This window comes from Cnephaeus nilssonii (genome assembly GCF_951640355.1).
Source record: "Cnephaeus nilssonii genome assembly, chromosome: 4".
Lineage (NCBI taxonomy): Eukaryota > Metazoa > Chordata > Mammalia > Chiroptera > Vespertilionidae > Cnephaeus > Cnephaeus nilssonii.
In genome coordinates this window covers 46633193-46651815 of record NC_137075.1, presented here as the reverse complement: position 1 = coordinate 46651815, position 18623 = coordinate 46633193, and the positions used below count along the sequence as shown (strand labels likewise).

Genomic DNA, 18623 nt, shown 5'->3' with positions numbered 1-18623 from the left:
CAGTGATGGGCAACCTTTTGAGCTTGGTGTGTCAAACTTTGCCAAAAAACTGAACATAACTCGGGTAGTGTGTCACTTTGAGGAAAAAACTAACTCCAAGACTCTAGTCGCAAATGTTTCATCCTCAGGAGCAGCAAATGTTTCATCCTCAGCATGCGGCCGCGTGTCATCAGAAATGGCTACGCGTGTCAGTGCTGACACACGTGTCATAGGTTCGCCATCACGGATGTATCATCTCTCGGTTCCTGTGGGCTAGGGGCTCTGGAGCGGCTTCGCTGGTGGGTTCTGGCGCAGGGTCTCTCAGGGGACTGCAGCCATCTGAAGGCCTGACTGGAGGATTCACTTCCAGGTCGGTGTACTCACACCGCTGTTGGCAGAAAGTGTCCGTCCCTGGCGAGCTGTTGGCAAAGGCCTCAGCCCCTCGCCGCATGGGCCTCTCTAAAGGGCTGTTAAGCATCCTCAGGCAAGAAGAGAGGGAGGAAGAGAGAGAGGGAGGAAGGTGCAGTGGCTCTGTGACCTCGTCTCGGATGTCAGATCTACCGCAAGTCACTAAGTCCAGCTGCACTCAAAGGGAGGGAGTTAAGCTCTGCCTCTGGAGCTGAGGAGTGGCAAAGAATTTACGGGCATCTGTTTAAACCCCCACAGATGCCGCCCCGCCTCCCCGGCCAAGGAACCACTGTGGGGGTTTAAACATAAGTCCATAAGAGTTTGCTACCCCTGGCTCTTGCTCTTCCTGGGGTACCGGTGAAGTTACGAACACTGCAGACCCCACTCCTTGGAAAGACATTTTCAAAATGGAAGTCAGCAATTCCGTTCCTCTGGGACAGGGTGCACCAGCTGCCTGTGAAACTAGGAAGCCGTGAGAGTGCGAGGAGGGAGTACAACATAGTGACGAAGAGCCAACCTCGGGAGTCTGCCAGTCGGGAGTTTGAATCCTGGCTCTGCCTCTCACCAGTGTGTGCCCATGTGAAAATCACATGAGCCTCACTGTCTTTTTCTTAAAAGGGGGAAGTGGGGGGATAATAATAGTACCTATCTCAAAGGGTCAGGTGAGGATTAGAGGAGATGTTGCATGTAAGTGCATCCCCCCTGGGCCGGCAGACAGCGAGCGCTCCGTCCATGGCAGTTGCTATTAGCTGCTGCTCTGAATCCTCCCACCTGAGGCGAGAGCTTCCTGCACGTGAAGCCACTAGTTCCCATGCTTCCTTCACTTGGCCTCTTCTCCCACCGTATTTAATTCTGACACATCAGGCTGACCTCTGCCGATAACGAGGCTGCTGCACAGACGGACAGGTTCTCCCGACACAAGGCAGAGCTCGCTGGGCACGTTCGTCACCACTGGCCACTTCTTAGGAAGGAACATCAGCCAGAGTCAGGCCCCTCTCCTCCGACATAGCTTTCTTTTTGGCACGGAGTTGATCCGGGCTGGCTCCTCCACAGCCCAGCACTGGGCAGACAATGTTTTTACCGGGGAGTGCCATCTCTGTTTGGAGCTATAGAAAGAAACTGACAGAATTTGAATTTGAATTGAACCTCAAATCAGTACAGAGCAGAGTACCTGAAAGAGTCTTGAGGGAAATGGAAATTGTATTTGTTCTGTGGTATGTTTTGAGATTTTTTTTTTAATGTAGTAAAAGTGTCCTGACAGAGCTTTTGTCTTTAAAGCAATCAAATAAATTCTTATAATGCAGCCGTGTTTTCTCTCCAGGTATTTAGTCTTCCTGCAGATCAAAAGGGATCTCTACCACGGCCGCCTCCTCTGCAAAACATCAGATGCTGCCTTGTTAGCAGCTTACATCCTTCAAGGTAATGACTTTTGACGGGACAAATTCGCTTTTCATGCTAAGTACAGATTACATTATTGCCGTTACCACAGATGACTACTTCTTGGGTACACACAGCTCTATCTAACTAGAAGCAGAGGATTCGAGGGCTTTGCCTGGACTCCCTAGACGGAGAAGGCTCTGACCACTCAACCCTGTGCTGAAGCCGAGGTCTTTGTGCCAGCCCTGCGCGTCATTCGCACTGTGTTTGGGGCGTTTTCCCTGCACCCTTGGGTGATAAGGTTACCGAGACTGGGGAGTCATCTGAATCCACGTTTCCTTTCATGTGAATCTCAAAGAAGTGGTGCACCTTGGAATCCTGGCACCTATTGCAGAGCCCTTTCTGTTCACAGTGCTCAAAGTTGGAAATGTTTCCATGTAACAAACACATTTCCTAACATGCTAATGAGGTAGAGTTGAGTCTGTACTCAGCTGGTGCCCATACTGGCTTTTCTCTTTTCTTTTTTTCTTTCTTTATTTCTTTTCTTTTCTTTTCTTTTTTTTTTTTTTTTCAAAAACAGTGGGAAAGGTAAGCACTCTTCACATATAATCCCTCTCCTCTCATGAAATGCAAGGGACTTCTAAGTGCCACTTCCCAGACTCATTTTAGTCTTTAGGCCTGACACAGGCCCTGGATTGTGGTTGACCAAAGCACTAAGATCGTGACGTTTCCATCAAAGGATCTGAACGCTTAATTGGAAATCTGGGAACTCGGGGAAGCTACTTTACGAAGAGAACCTGGAGAATCCTTGCCAATAGAAACTAAAATTCTTCTGGCAAGAGAAATACCCCAGCTGCATGAAGAATGAAAAGTCAGCCCATTACAACGTGGCAGGCTGAGGCTCCTGTCTTTAACAATCACTTAAATCGGAAGGTCTTGCCAACCCTAAGGTATCGAAAGTGGCCCCTTTCATTTTTAAAGGTGAACCCGGTTCCATTACATTCAATTTTAAACTCTGGTCTTTCCTTCAGTTTACCCTGACAACCATATTGAATTTTTCAGTTTTTTTCCTTTAAGGAAATGGTGTCCAACATTGATGTTTTCCATGTGGAGCTTTCTAAATAAAGGCATAATAAATGACTCCATGGCTCGAGGTCACTCTGGACTTTAGGCCCAGAGAAGCCTTTAGTCTCTTCCTCAAAAATAGAAATCCCCAAGTATTTGGAAGCATGATATTCAACTGTGAGAGGAGGGCTCATTTCCTCTTAATATGTACTCATCCCTCCATACTTCGCTCAGCACTGGTTGTGGTTCTCACTAGGGAAGGAGGAAGGGCAACCACAGCAGCTAGAACTTCTTCACATCCTTCCTCCTCGCATCTCCACGATGCTCCAGTGGAGTGCTTCGCGTGGAAGGAGCTAGGATCTCACCTCGGAACACACCGGAGAGCACCGCCACCCCGGCCCCCAAAGATCTGTAAGATCTGACCTCTTAGCAGCTTGAGGATGGACTCCCGGACAGAGCCCCATGCCCTGCAGGGAGCTGAGAAGCCAGCCTTGGGACCGGTGCTGTGGATCTCAAGGGCACTTCCTCATTACAGCCAGTATTCCCTGCTCCACAGTCCTCTCCAGGGGCCCTGATAACCTGCTCAGCTCTCAGTGAATATTTATTCAGATTTATTCACTTGATTTCATTTGATTCGGACTGAGAGTTGAGTTCTGAGTCTGGGTCAGGGCTCATTCATCAATTTGCTGTGTCCCCACTAAAATCCTCAAAGCGAGATTTCTGACCTGACTCGGGCCCAAGAGGTTCTGTCTTCCTGGTCAAGCTCACAGTGTCCTGTGTGGACACAAAGAGCATTGCTCCCAAGCCCTCGTCTCATAACTGAATGGGTGAGGGCCATGGTGTAGACCTCTGCTCTTTCATTGCAAATTGACTTGTGGTGCCCTCTTGAACACGGGGTCAGCTCTGCCGTCTCTTTGCTTAGACTTGGCATCAGCCCCGTGTGCACACCTGGGAGAACAAACGTGGACATGCTCTGGAGAGGCATGCCCTCTGCCCGCCCCGCAGCCATGCTCAGGGCCCACTGTCCGTGTAAGGCTGGTGCGGGCGCTGCCTTTGCTCTGTGTTCATCTTTTGCTGCTTTGCCAGTGCTCACGGTTGTTTTCCTCTGCTTTCCTTTTACAAGCGGAGATTGGAGATTATGACCCAGGAAAACACCCTGAAGGCTACAGCTCCAAATTCCAGTTTTTTCCTAAACATTCAGAGAAGCTGGAAAGGAGAATTGCTGAGATTCACAGGACAGAACTCAGGTGAGTGACACTCAGTTCCAGCCCAGGACACTGATCTTCCTGACTCTGGACGTGCCATTTCCAGTGACCCACTGACAGCACAGCCCCAAACCTCCAAGGAGAGTGGTGTAGGCGGGACTCAGAGGCAAGAGAAAGACGTCGCATAGTAAGGGAAACAGGGAGATTGGCTCAAAGGTATTTGCTTCACCAAGAAAAATGAAGAGACAGACGTCAAAAGCATGAACTGGCAAAAAGGAAAAAGAAAAAAAAACGTTAAAAAAGATTAGAGGAGGAGTTGCGTGGGAATGTGAAAAATGAGCGAGCCGCTGGCCTCAGCCGGAGCCGGTGTTCAGGGCTCCGGGTCAGGGTGGGACGGCACCAGGCAATGCTGTGGGTGCCCTGAGAGCACTCGGGTCAGAACCGCATCTCCGGCGCCGCCTCTCCCACCCTCCGCAGAGGGAAGGAGCAGAGAAGCAGCTGGGAGCAGGAGCTTGTGCTCCTCGGGTTCTTAATTAACCCAGAATATTCCTAATTTTATCAAATAGCATTAATGCATCCTTTCACCCATATGAAATAGGATTTTCTACAAAGATTGAGTAAACACACACACACACACTCACACACACACTCACACACACACACACTCACACACACTCACACACACACTCACACACACACACACTCACACACACACACACACACACACACTCTCACACACACACACACACACACACACACTCACACACACACACACACTCTCACACACACGCACACACACACACACACACTAAAAACAGGGTGTTTGGGCTCCACGTGATGTGGCACACTGGGGCACAGGCTCTCCAAACCGATAAACCATGGAGAAAACCGGGATATACAATGGATTGTTGGACAATAAAACTTGCCATTATATCAGTACATTATACTTCTTAAAAATCCTTAAAAATGTATGTGTAACTACCTTCCTGGGGAAGAAAAACGCCCAAGTGGGGGCAAAAGATACCTAATGATAATCTAAACTAGTCCCTACCCTGATCCCCTGGACCCCAAAACACAAAGAACCAATCTTCACCTTCATTCAAAGATTTTACCGACATACATGTCCCCACAGCCTCCTTCGCCTTTGTAAACAGGCCGCCTGCCCACCGCGTGGGGCAAGATTGGTTCCCCACCCTCCCAGCAGAATGGAGACACCTATCAAAGGCGGGCTCCCAGCAGCTTCCCACCCCTCCCTGGCCTCCCCGGGCTCCTCCCATCACTGTTAGGGAAATAGCGGCCCCTGGTGGCAAAGGTCCGAATGCACACGGGCCTGTGTGAGGGCTCAGGGTGCGTTCAGAGAGAGCAGGGGTGTGCTGGGACTCCCCCGAGGCGCCGTCAGGAGAGTTTTGAATGTCAGAGCAGTGGGAACAGCCCTTCGGAAACCTGGTAGGAGGTTGGAGATGCCCAGGAAACGATGCCGCTCTGAGGACCCGAGCGGTTTGGGCCACCTCCAGCGATGAGTGGAGCTACGCAGCCCAGCCCTTGGCTTGCTGCCCAAGTATTTCCCAGACACCTCTCCCGTGCCTCAGCACACGGGTGGATGTAGCAGTCTGCAGTAAACATACTTCTTACACAGGTTCGGCTCCTGCTTCACACTCTACAATGTGTCTGTGTTTCCTTTCTCCATCTCTAACGTGAGTTCCTCAAGGGCCCAGACTGCGTGCGCTAAACGTCTTGGTGTATTTTACAGCAGGCAGCAGAGGCTGGCACGTAAGGTGCCGATTGAGTGTTGCCTCTCCAGAGGGACACCCTGGCCTGCTCCTCCCGTGGGTGGCTGGTCTCTCTGCCCTTCACACGTTGCCCAGCCCTCCTCACACCGCAGCCACCCCCACGCCTGTAGGAGTACGTCTGCTTTGCCAGGGCTCGGGGCCCCGAGAGAGCCGACGACGGTATATGCCACTGGCCTGCATTGAACTCAGATGAGGGGGGATGAAGATGCTAAAGGCCCCTTCTTCTTATGGCTCGTGCCAGGGCTGGTTTCTTCCTTTTGCTGCTTGTTTCCTTTTCACGGTCATCACCCTGTGGACAGACAGAGCTCTAGTGGAGTCTGGGGAGCTTAGCGCTGTCTCCTGCTGCGTCTCGTCACCCTCCATTCCCATGTGCCCTCTTGGTAAAGGAAGAGGGTTAGGCAGCACAGCAAGCTATACAGGCCCCTTGTTTGCATTTCAGTCTAGATCAGATCACAGATGAGAAACCCATGGCCTGCAGCCAGCCTGCAGATGTGTTTTGTCTGCGCCTGTAGTATTTAAAATCATGAAATACCACAAAAAATCAGTATCTCTGACTTCTCTTTAAAAATCACATCTAGCCAAGCTGGGCCCTGCCTTCCCACATAACTACAGTCTTGGAGCAGAGAAGCAGCTCCCCTCCCTAGCTGGGGTTGCACGCCCCAGTTTGCCACAGTCCCCATCACTCCCTGTGTGCTTCCCTCAGCCCATGCCATTCATTGTGGAGCCTGCCTCTCCCCGAAGACGTGAGGTTTTGACCCTGGACTGAAACCTCTGGAGTTGGCCCTAGGACAGAGCAGGGAGTGCACTTTGGAAAAATTGTGAGACTCCTCCTGAGCACTTCATAATGATTTGATCGGGGGAAGCTATGGAAACAGGAAACCCGGAAATCATGTTTTCCTTTATTCCAGTGGTCAAACACCAGCAACGTCAGAGCTGAACTTTTTAAGAAAAGCGCAGACCTTGGAGACCTATGGAGTGGACCCTCACCCGTGTAAGGTAGGATCCCCCCGGTGGGAGGTCGCACTTGCCTCCTATGGAGGGCAGCAGGCAGGGAGGGCCCACATGCCCACCCCCCCCCTCCCCCTCCACCCCTGCCGTAGCTGGGTGACTAGCTTTTAGTGACAGATGCCAGAGGAAATGTCTTGTTTTGAAAACTCCTCTGGATTCCACGCTGCATCATTTTGTGCTGCCACATCAAGGTCAGAGGGTTGGAGGCAGAGTCCATCTAAATAACAGGTCTGAAAGGGGGGCCCAGTTTGGCAGCTGTGGGTCATTTGGTGGAAATGAGGAGGAGGGATATGGAAGGCCCCGCCCCAGGGGACGAGGGGAGGCGGCTCAGCGGACTGCCCTCCCTCCCCTGACCCGTAATCTCGTTTCCTTCCGAGAGCGGGTTTTATTGACTGCAGCGGCGAAGTCCCTGCGCGGAGCTGCAGAGGAGTCACATTTAATTCCATTACGCGCCTCTCAGGGCAAGACGGGAACAGCCAGGGAGGCTCTGCCCAGAGAAACCTCTGTAATTACTCACATGTGTCCGGCGTTTGGGAGATGAGCTCAGGCAGCCAGTCACTGCGGAGAGCGGTGGGACCGCGGCCTTCCCTGTACTCTGTGACCGGGTCCCTGCATTTCACCTCCATACCCCGCTTGCCTTGACACTCCTGTCTCTGCCTCGGTTTCTTCCAGTGTTTGCCTCTGCCTTTTCACCACTGGGCAGACCCCCGTACCACCAGTAGAACTGATCCTCAGGCTGACCTGAGGGAGACAGTATCCCCTGGGAGCAGGAGGACAGGGACCCCTTCTTCCTGATAGGTGAGGGGACATCATCCGTTTCCAGCAAAAAATTAAGAGAATCGAAACCACGGAACCAGTGATGTGGGGGCAGAGTTGTGTTTCCCGTGGCCTCTTGGTGAGGGGCCGGTGATTTGTTCTTGCAGAGGATTTAACGTTGAAACTTCCCATGTGAACTCTGACAACATTCTAAGTCAGAAACCCTGGTCACCTTCCCCGCCCCCCTCAGTCCCCGTGCACCGGCATGGCCTCCTGCCAGATAACCCCTGTGTTCTTGGGGGCCAGCACTGTCAGAAGACACATTGATGCCTCTTTGTGCCAAAAAAATTGGCATATGGGTATTTGCAAGGGAATTAGCACAGCTGCCTAAGTAATGCCTCTGCAAGACTGCTGTAGTCCAACCTGCAGCCATGGCTCAGGTGCTGTCCGCAGAGGAGCCTGCACAGGACTGAGCGAGCCTCGGAGTCAGCCGGCCTCGGCTCCAGTCCTGCTCTCCTGCGTCCTGCAGCCTTTCAAGGCTTCTCCGAGCCTTGTTTTCCTCATCTGTACACAGTGGGCACTCAATAACTGCACTCCTCCCTGAACTGACCTCAAAAGACACAGCGGCCTAAAGAGAGACATGGTCATCAGGAGGTGCCAGGCACCTCTCTCTGACTCCAAATCTGCCCTGTCCCCTTGAGGCCACACCGAGTGCCCCCCTCTTCAGAGACGGGTCCCTGGGCAGGGCTGCCACCTGACAGCACCTGGTGGACCGTGGACCTGGGCACAGCAGAGTGACTGTGGGGCTCCTGGCTCTGTTGAGTGTGTCCTTCTCGGACACAGGCTGAAGGGACTGCAGGAAGGAAGGAAGGGACATTTGTGACACCTTCATGGCAGGCCCACGGGAATCCTTTCACATTTCCTCATTTCCTCTTCGTGCCAGCCCTGGGAGGTGGGTATTATTCTTCCTGGTTTACAGACGAGAATATCACGTTCCAGGAAGCCACAGTTTACAAGGCCCCGAGAGGGAGAGCAAGAAGTTGAACTGAAGTCACTTCCCACGCTGTATCTACAAGGAACAGGGGCCCAGGAGACTGCCTCTGGGGACGGGTGGGCGCGCTCAGTTCTGGGCCCTACGCTGCTTGCTCAGCCAGGGCCCTGCTGCAGACCCGCACGGCCCCTCGTCTCATCTCATCACTGGGCTGCGGCGCAGGATTTCCTCAGCGCTCTTGAGCAAGAACAGTCTGGGAGCCTTCACTCTTGTCTTTAAGCAGAGCCACGCTGGTGATGTGCTACCCAGCACTTGCCTGATGTTGCTACAAGGAGAGCTGAAATAAGCTGGAGCACCCGGGGTAATAAATACTGATGATTTCTATTAACAGAGAGGCAATTACTGGGCCCAGGGAATCTGGGGCACATAGCCCTAGGGAGGACAGAAGAAGAGGAATCGTTTTGATAATTAAATGGGAGCAGAATGACACTTTGGCTGGGCTCTGTCTCCTGGACTGATTAAGAAGCTGCTGCTCTTCCTGTCCATGCGGACGGTTTCTTTCTGCCCACCGTGTCCTTGTCTGGCCCTGGGACCAGGAAGAGGAGATCCTGCCGACTCTGGGTGGGACACACGGAGGGCGCCGGTAGCTAGCTGGCTTAGATAATGCCAAACGCTGCACGTTCACAAGCTGCCCCGAGCTCTGGGCAGGAGCCCCCGCAGGCCAAGCCTACGGCTGCTGGACGAGGGCAGTGCTGCACCTATTCCCTAGCCTGACCCCTCTCCAAGCCCAGGAGCCACCATCCTGTCCTTCCTGGGCCCTGGGACAGGCTGTTTCCCCTGGGTCTCCGCAGGCCTGGACTGTGCCTCCTGCCGTTAAGGTTTGTGGAGTGCTCAGGCCCGTCCCAGGTACCCAGCCTGTACCCAGCCTTATCATGAGTTATAAAGGGGCCATTCATTGAACGAACATGCCAGGCACTTATGTGCACTATCTCACTTAATCTTTTCAGTCACACTGCCAAGATGTTCTTGTTCTCTTTAGAAGATAAGAATACCTCTGAGGGACTGGCATGTGCGGAGTCACTGGTACAGACAGTACTGGGACTCGAACCCAACGCTGTCTGTGTCTCACGCTGTTCTTTCCGTTATCACTCGTGGTCTTCCTTCTGGAGAGATGGCATTTATTTAGGAACAAAGCAGGACTCTCTGCCAGTGGTGGTAGAGAAGGCAGAGACCTACGAAACGACTGAACTCATAAAAATTTAACCTAAGTTCACCAAGTGGCTTTATGTCTGTTCTGACAGACCAGGAGAAAACTGACTTCAGCAGGATCTAGGTTGGAGCAACCCACACAAATAAAATGTCATTCCTTTGCCCTTAAAATAGGACCATTACTTTCATAATCGAGCTGCCCAGGCTTCTCTCTAAATAAACCCTCCTCCCAGCTTGACAGGTGCCCCTGACCACAGAGGAACAGAGTGGGGAGCAGTGATGGCTCACCCTCATCCTCAGGTGGGCCCCTCTTGGCTGCGCTGAAAGGAAGAACTTGACTCAAGTCACCTAGGTAGCAAGTCTCTACCAAGATTTCCACCTCTGCACTGTCATGGGGTGACACCAAGCCTCTTGCGGGGTGCCTCCTGCTGATTTCCACCCTCGTTTCTAGTGGCCAGGTTTGGGTATGTTAAAATGGAGTGATTTTCACGATTGACTTAAAGGTGGCAGCTCCGAGCCCTTTCAGGAGCGGGCATAAGTGTCTGGAAGAGCATGTAGATTCCTCTTCCCTAATGAAGTCCGAGGCTTCATCCACCCAGGCTGAATTAGTGTAAGTCGTGCTCTAGAGAGGGGATGGATGACCCAGAGAGGCGTAACCACCGAGAATGCTGGGTCCCTACTCCATCGTACCAGGATGTCCCGGGGGGGCAGAAGACAAGCCTGCCTCGCTGTGTCTGGAGGTGAAACCTGGGGGACAGGGCAAGGTGGCCAGATGTCCCTACTTCTAAGAACCAGTCAGTGCCGACCTCCAAAAACCCTTTTCTGGGCAGACTGCACATCCGAGGACAAGCCTTTGAGGAGCCTGAGTTGACGCAGGCTGGGTTTGCGGGTGGGCTCCCCGTGCCCGGCGCGCTGCAGATCCGTGCCCGCTCCAGGAAAGCACCGTTAGCCACGTCCTGGCAGTCAGTCGTTCAGGCCACCAGACAGAAGCCGTATGTTTGAAGTACATATTATTTCTAATTTACAAATGAGGAAACTGAAGTTCAGAGAAGTTAAGTACGTCACAGAGCTGGGATCCTAACCCAACACCAAAGCTCCTTGCACAAGGATGAAAAAGTGAAAGCCAACGTCTACCTCAAACTGTGAACGTGAACCACATTCTCCTGGCTGTTGGCGGGTGTGGAGTGGAGACGGCGGTGCCCGCCTGTGCCCTCAAGACCTGAGTTTTTATTCCACCTCCCAGGTGTCTGAATGCTCAGCCCTGTGGGTACTGATTTCGTCTGTGTCACTTCTCTCCGCGTCCTCATTTCCTTCTCTCTCTGTCACTTCACTTGTCCTTTTGCACACAAATCCCCAGGGCAGGCTCACAGTGAGAATGACACGTTAGAGAGAAGGAACTGGGGAAGTTCCAGAGAAGGTGTCAGCGTGGCTGCCTGTTGGCGTTTTCACGCTGGTGCAGACGGACAGGCGGCTTCTCACTGTAAGTCCGAGGCCCGCTCCTCGTGCCAGGCAAGTAGCAGACGTTCCGGCCGCCCTCTGCCCCTGTGGACGCCCTTCCTCGGGAACTGGCGCCAGGGAGCAGTTTGGAGAATGGCTCTCTTCCTATGAGAGACTGGCTTGGGGTTGGTCCAGGTGCTATTATTACTCATTGGAATGGCGTGACAGCGAATCGGGGTTTATCCCCAGTTTGCTCCCTGTTCCAGATCAACCGGTCTGGTCAGGACAGGATGTTCCCTCTAACGCCAGCACCTGCCTTCACCGGGAGGCCAGCCCCGAGGGGTCTGGATGGTGCAAATGGGCAGTGCCACGCCATCACCTGGCATCAGCACCCAGCTCATGGGGGGAACCCCTCCTCCCTTGGCTCTGGTCAGAGTCACTGGGGTGATTCCCACAGCCTCCAACCATCGCAGCCCCCATCTTCCCCTTCCGCCCACTTTCCTTTCACCCTGGTTCCCACAGTGATCACCCAGCTCCCCTGTTACCCTGGCCCCCTAATAAGAGGGACATCTCCCTTTCTGCCCCAACTTCCCATGCCCTCCCTTCCTAACCAACAACATTTAAATCCATCAACATCAGGAAAAATAGTAACATGTTAGGTTAATTAAGTTCAACAAACTGAGCTAATCAGTAGCAGCTATAATATTAACGGCACAGCCACCAGCATGTACCAGGTGCCCACTAAGCACAGCCTAAGAGGAATATCCTCGACCCTCGCTTTACAGCGAGGGGTCTGAAACACGGAGAAGTGAGGGGCCCGGCCAGGTCACACGGGCACTGAGCGGCAGCGCCAGACCCTGGGCCTGAGCGGGGGGCCCCGAGCCTGTGGCCCGTGGCGCTGTGAGGGTGGTGCAGGCGCGCTTTGCCCTGCCACTGCCCACAGGGGTCAGCGGGACAAAAAGCAGAGAGGCCCTTCCCTGCCCACCCTGCTGCCCCCCTTCCTACTCTTTATCCTCAATCCTCTGCAGGCAGACCTGTTTCCCCTTCCCCGTCTTCCTCCCAGGCCTTTCCTGCCTCGGGGTGCTGGAAGCACCTTCCCCACTCACCCCATTGTGCCCGCCCCTCCTGTTTTCCCCCCACATATGTGCTTCCTCCACTGCAGCCACCCTGGCCCCTCAGCCCGCCTCACTGTCTCCCACACTCACCTGGTGAGCACGTCTACAGGCCTGGTCTGTGAGATAAACAAGGTAAGGTCCCACCCGCAGGTCTCTGCCTTTGGAAACCTCGGATCAGGACTTCCTGGAATGGAAAGCCCCCTGGTGCCCACCCTCCCCCACCTCCCCCAGCCATTCCCCACCCCAGGTCCCAGCCTGCCCCACCCGCGTCCCTGTCCACCTGCCAGGCTGGCACTGTGTACAGTGCTGGCGCTCAGGTGTAACCCACCACCCAGCACCGCTGACAGGCAGGAGGAGGTCCAGCCCCGTGGCTTCACAGTATCTCCTCTCGGGTTATTTTTAAACAGCTTTCCGCTGTGCCCATGGTTGAACGACACTGTGCTTGCATCCAAGTGTCTGCATCATGACACACCCTGAGGAAAGGACAGTAATAAAAATACACTCACTGGACATGTTTGTAAGACATGTACTCAGTTTATTCCCTGGGCACGGATGCTCACACCTGTAACCCTGATTCTGAGAGACTTTTAGGGGGAAACTTTGCTTAAGGCTCACACAGAGGCTTCCCTCTTCTGGAGAGCCCACCAGCCAGGGCCCCACTCATGTGCCCCACGCCCGTGCCTGGCCCTGACTCCACGGCACCCTCTCAGCCACGGCCCAGACAACCATCCTGCACGCACATCCGACCAGCATTCTGCCACGATGTCCTGGCCACCTGAGCACACCCTGACAGCAGGTTCTCACCGGGGGCCCCTGCCACAAAGCAAGCTCCCCTGAGAGAGCATCACCCGTCAGCCAGCTCTCGGTGCCCCGCCCCAAACTGGAAAAGGCCTGGTCCTGGTGGAGCTCACTGCCCCCCGGGAGGGAACACGACCTACAGCTCGTGCTGCACCCTCTCCCCTCTTTGCTCAGCGGAACCTCAAGCCTGGTGTTTACTGATGGTGACCGGGGACCAGGAGGCCTCTTGGTTGGTTCAGGCACCATCGGGCTGGTGATGCCGCTCTACCTGGCCAGCTGCCTACCTTTTCTTCAGCTAAGCTTTCCTGGGGGAGCCCAGTGTGTAGGGGCCATCATAGCTGCCATATTCATTCTTTCTTTCTCATCCTCCCTCTCTCTGCCCCCTCCCTCCCTCTCCCCTTCTCTCCTTCTGTAACAGCTTTTTGAGATATAATTCACATATCATAAAATCCATCCTTTTAAAGTGTGCATATTCACAGCGTTATGCGACCATCAGCACTATCTAATTTTAGAACATTTTTATCGTGTTCCTGTTAGCTGTCACTCCCCGTCTCCCCTTCCCCACAGCTCCGGGCAACTGGGAGCTTTTTGTCTCAATGGATCTGCCCGTCCTGGACATTTCATATACATGAAATCATACAACATGTGATCTTTTGTAACTGGCTCCTTTTAGCATAACGTTTTCAAAGGCTGCAGCATGTGTCAGTACTTCATTCCGTTTTACCGCTGAGTATTATTCCATTGTATGGATGTGCCGCATTTTGTTTAATCATTCATCAGTTGATGGATATTTGGGTTGTTTCCACTTTCTGGCTGTTATGAATATTTAATCCTGCTATAAACATTCGTGTACACGTTTCTGTGTGAATATATGTTTTCCATTCTCTTGGGTGCATACTTAGGAGTGGAATTGCTGGGTCATAAGGTAACTATGTTTAACAACTGGAAGAATTTCCAACCTGATTTCCAATGTGACTGTGCCACGTTACAATCCCATCAGCAGTGTGTGAGGGTTTGCCATTCCCATTGGATGTTCACAACAGCCTTCTAAGATTGGTATCATTATAATCTACAACTCAGTTAAGGGCATGGAGGCTCAGGGAAGGTAAGTAACTCGCCCTTGACTTCCAAATGCCATGCTCTTCCCTCTGCGCCCTACTGCCGAGTAGTAGCCCTGTGTCAGCCATGCACAGCTGTTTCTCACCCTTGCCCCTCCGTGCCTGCACCACCCTGATGAGAAGTCTTCCTGTGTTGCAGGATGTGTCCGGAAATGCTGCGTTTCTGGCCTTCACTCCTTTTGGATTTGTTGTTCTTCAAGGAAACAAGAGGGTCCACTTCATTAAATGGTGAGTATCTTCTTTTCCAAGGCAGGCTTTTTACCCTTCACCAGCTGGGGAGGGCTGTGGTTCCCGTGTCCTCCGTCTGTGATCGGGCAGTTAAGGTTCTGAGCCCCTCCAACGCCTTGCATCCATAAATGCTGCTGAAGGTAGTGGTCTCTTCCGGGGGATCCTGTTCTCCCAGGGGGGTGTTCCTGAGAGCCAACAGCCTCTCCAGAGGAAGAAAGGGTGTGGAGAGTTGGTTTCTGGGAACGATGAGAGGCCTGGGGCTGGAGCCCATGTTAGAAAAGCCAAGTCCCCATGAGAACCAAGACCTTGGGACTATTCCCTGTGAGGGCCACGGCATCTGCATGGATGCCTACTCCCTCAGCCGCTCTCCTGACAAAGGAGGGGCTCGCCGTGACCCCCGGGCAGATAGGAGTTACCCTGTTGCTCTGGAAAACACCCTCCTCAGGCCGACCCCACTTGGGGGCACTGCCTACTGTATCTCCTGTCCCTCTTGAGGAGTTAGGTGTCCTCAGCCTCCAAGAACCACAGCCCCACTTTTTCTTCCCTCTCTCCCTCCCTCCCCACCATTTCTAGCAGGCAGGAGACACTGCCTGGCTGAAGCCACTCTGACCTACCACTTCTCTGCCTGTTTGGGGTCTGTTCTGCCGCGTGGCTCTGGGAGCCAACGCCGTGTGGACTCTGGCTTGTTGATGGACTTTGGCCCTCTGGGATGCCTCTCACCTCATCAAAACATGTTGCCTATTCTACTAAGCCCCTGTGAGTTCTGTGCCTCCTGGGGCCTTAGACGGCCACGTCTAAGCTGGCAGCTCCTCCCATGGGCGTGGGCAGGTGGCTTTCCTCGCCCGCCTGGCAAAGCTCAGCAGGGGAGCCTGCTCCTGTCTGGTTTCCTTTGCCGTCTCCAGAAGAGCTCATGGGAACTGAGGACACAGCGGCTTCCTGACGAGCTTTCCGCTGGGGGAACTGCAGGGCACCCGTCCTCCTGTGTCCCCTTCAGCTCCCATACTGACCTCATACACACACCTTTCCACCCTGTTGCTCTTGTGAAGCCTGGCGATGAGGATCGGCCGAGTGCTAGTGAAACGCCTCAGACAACAGCTCCCACTGGCCCACCCACTGTGCTCTTTGGGTGAAGGTGGTGAGGGTTTGCGGTCCAACAGAGTACTTTTCAGAAACAAGACGACTAGGGTCAGGCCGCCATTCTCCCTCCCAGGATACAGCTGGGTGGTCTGGTGCCCCTTAGCGAGCCCAGATGCTGGGCCACACTCTGACCAAGGTAGCTGCCTCATGAGGTAGGACACACCTGTTATAGGGACCTGCAGTCCCTAACGTGTCCCTACCCCTCCCGAAGCCCTGATGGTCACCTGGTTCTCCCAGACCCTTTTACCTCAGTCTGCAGAAAGTCTCCCCTCCATGAGGTCTCGGCTCTAATAGATATAAACCCCACCTCACTTCCGATAGAAAACTCTTACTCTCCCGTCTTTCTTGTTGAAGCCTAGATGATCTGTGTGCTTGTTTATACATGAACTGATATTTATTGTCTTATGTGAGAGATTGATGGGTCGGAAGGGAAGCAAACAGGGAAGGAATATGCTGTGTCCTGTATTAGCACGGAATCGGCTCTCATCCTGACCCCGCCATGATTTCCAGGGAACAAGTGACCTTCCTTTGGCCCCTCAGTTTTGTCTAGCAGTAAACTGGGTGCATGGTTCTCACTACCTTCCCTAGGATGCTGAGGAAGTCTCCCTAAACACTGCCGCGGGGAAGGAGCTAAGTACAGGCACATGTGCCTGGCAAGACCTCCATGGGGGCCTCGGTGGGTAGAACAAGGACTCTGCCCCCAGTGAGGCGGGAGGGCCTTTGGCTGCAGAGGGTAGCCGTGCCCGGCAAATGGAAGGAAGGGAAGCATGGCCAACGCTGAGGCCTCGCTCTCTGGCTCTCAGGGACAGCCACCCATGACCCCGGCCATTTTTTCATTTTGTAAATGTAACCAAGGCTGCAAGCGGTATGTGGAGGTGAGGTCTAAGCCGTGCCATGTACAGTAACCATGTCACTTCTTCTGATTTGTGTCTGTCCCACGGGTGACGTACCCCAGTATCCTGTTTGCCTCTTTTACTGCAGCCATTCACTGGGCTGGTGGCTTCAAGGATTTTTCTACAAAACCCCCTAAGCCCCTTTCCTGGTCAGTACGCTGCATGACTGTTCATGTAATCTGTTCTCTCTTTGGTATGTTGTTCCGCCCCCTCCCTGAGATCATTTGACATTTGTCTGCACTCAACTGCATTTTCCATCCAGTGGCACAGTCACCCGAAAGACTCAACTCCCTCAGAACCTGGTTGCATTGTCTTTCATTATTTGCTGTATCTTGAACTTTGGCCTCATCAGCTACTGTGGCACCTTATGTTTGATAGTCCCATCTAGATAATGCGCCTGTGTTATGAACCAAACCCTAAATGGCCCAGCACCTCTCACCGAGACTCACTTCCCCTGCTGGGCCCCTTTCCCAGCCACTGTTGGTGAGCCTGAAAGCCCCCTGTCACCCATTAGAGTTTGACCAGAAAACTGTGGATTGAACTATTTCAACAACTGTTCTCTAAGGCCTCTGCGCTGCTGTCTTGTTTTAGTTCTGATTTTGGCTAAAACCGTGTCTGTGCCTGGAGCCCCTTCCAGTTGGGGTGGGCTGTGCATCTGCAAGACGTGACTGTGAACAGGCAGCGCACAGCGAGGTGACTGCTGCTGTCTTTGTGCTTCTAGGAATGAGGTGACCAAGCTGAAATTTGAAGGGAAGACTTTCTACTTATACGTAAGTCAGAAAGAGGTGAGTGCCGGCTTCCTTCTTTTCAGGAAGGCTGGGGTACTAGGATGGTTCGTGACGGCCAGGGCTGAACCAAAGTGCTCCGTCCAGGCAGAGCTAAGCCACCAGCAGGTTAAGCCAAGACCAAGGTCCAGGCCTGGAGGTGAGGGAGGGAGAGGAGGCGAGGCCCTGGAACATAGGGCTTCCTCAGGGATGCTGAAGACGCCCAGAGGTTCCATGCCTCCAGGAAATGCAGAATGAAATTCTTTTGCTTCCATATGAAGATTCCAAGATAATAAATACAAAAGAAGAAAAGGACCATTTTAAATGAGTGCCACCTTCTCTGGTGAGGGCTTTCTTGGTTCAGTGTGTGCCAGCTCACTGGCCCTGCCGGGTGTGAACTTACACAACTGAGCTCTGCCCAGGGGTCCCCAGACCTTCTCTTCCAACTAGCCAGTGGCCAGGCAGCCCCTTCCCCATCTGCAGCCTGGGAGAGTCATGGGAGCCCCCAGACAGCTCGGGGGTCAGTGTCCTGGTCTACGTCACCCTTCACTTCTCCACCCCCACTCAGCTGTTTCTATGTGGGGGGTTTTTTTTGTAGGAAAAGAAAATTATTCTCACATATTTTGCTCCAACTCCAGAAGCCTGCAAGCACCTCTGGAAATGCGGAATTGAGAACCAAGCCTTCTACAAGTGAGTAGACAACACAGGGTATGGGACCGTCATTATCAGAGCCAATGCGGGAAAAGCTACTTTCAGAGGAATGATGGACAGGAGGCTTTCAGAAATGAGACGTGAGATGACGAGGCTAGCTTCCTTATAAAACTCAGACCCCTCTTCGGGTATCTGGGTGTACCCCTGGAGGGACAGAGCTGAGATCTGGAAATGTTTCAGCAGAGTTGCCTAAGTTGTGATGTCCTTGGACAGCCCTCTGTGGCAAAGCAGTTGTAGGTTTTCAGAGTAAGGCTTGGACCAGGAAAAGCCCATAGGTGCCTGACTCAAATCAAACTGGCCCCCTGGAGCCGGTCGGAGCCCTAATACAGCTCAGAATACAATAGCTCCGCGGAGCAGGCTCACCCAGAGCAGTTCCCTAAGCCTTAGAGAGACCCTGGGCCCATACCCCAGTGAGTGACCTGGTGCTAAGCTGGCATGGATTCTAGCCCTTCCTGGAGTGTCAGTGCCAGAGGTGTGGCCAGGTGCCCAGGAGCCTGGGATGGGGTAGCTGGAGGGGGGCAAGGACTTGTCTGGTTCTGAGAAGCCCACTTTGGACCAAAGACAGCTTTGCTTACCAAAGAATTTTGTCAAGTATTTGAGGGGTTTGTGCTTCGTTTTCTTTTCTTAAAAAATA

At 53.2% G+C, this 18623-nt stretch overlaps 1 protein-coding gene across 3 annotated transcripts in view; it reads left to right on the top strand.

Moving 5' to 3' along the window:
- The window catches only part of FRMD5 (FERM domain containing 5), a 280502-nt gene that overhangs the window by 248301 nt on the left and 13578 nt on the right, over nucleotides 1–18623 (top strand). For 2 of the 3 annotated variants that reach the window (XM_079768023.1, XM_079768021.1), the window contains exons 5-10: nucleotides 1709–1806; nucleotides 3953–4076; nucleotides 6733–6820; nucleotides 14396–14484; nucleotides 17236–17299; nucleotides 17877–17968. In XM_079768023.1, coding sequence (XP_079624149.1) covers nucleotides 1709–1806; nucleotides 3953–4076; nucleotides 6733–6820; nucleotides 14396–14484; nucleotides 17236–17299; nucleotides 17877–17968 — 555 coding nt within the window. Of the gene's footprint in view, nucleotides 1–1708; nucleotides 1807–3952; nucleotides 4077–6732; nucleotides 6821–14395; nucleotides 14485–16576; nucleotides 16664–17235; nucleotides 17300–17876; nucleotides 17969–18623 lie in introns of all 3 variants that reach the window. The other variant, XM_079768022.1, reaches the window with a different exon arrangement.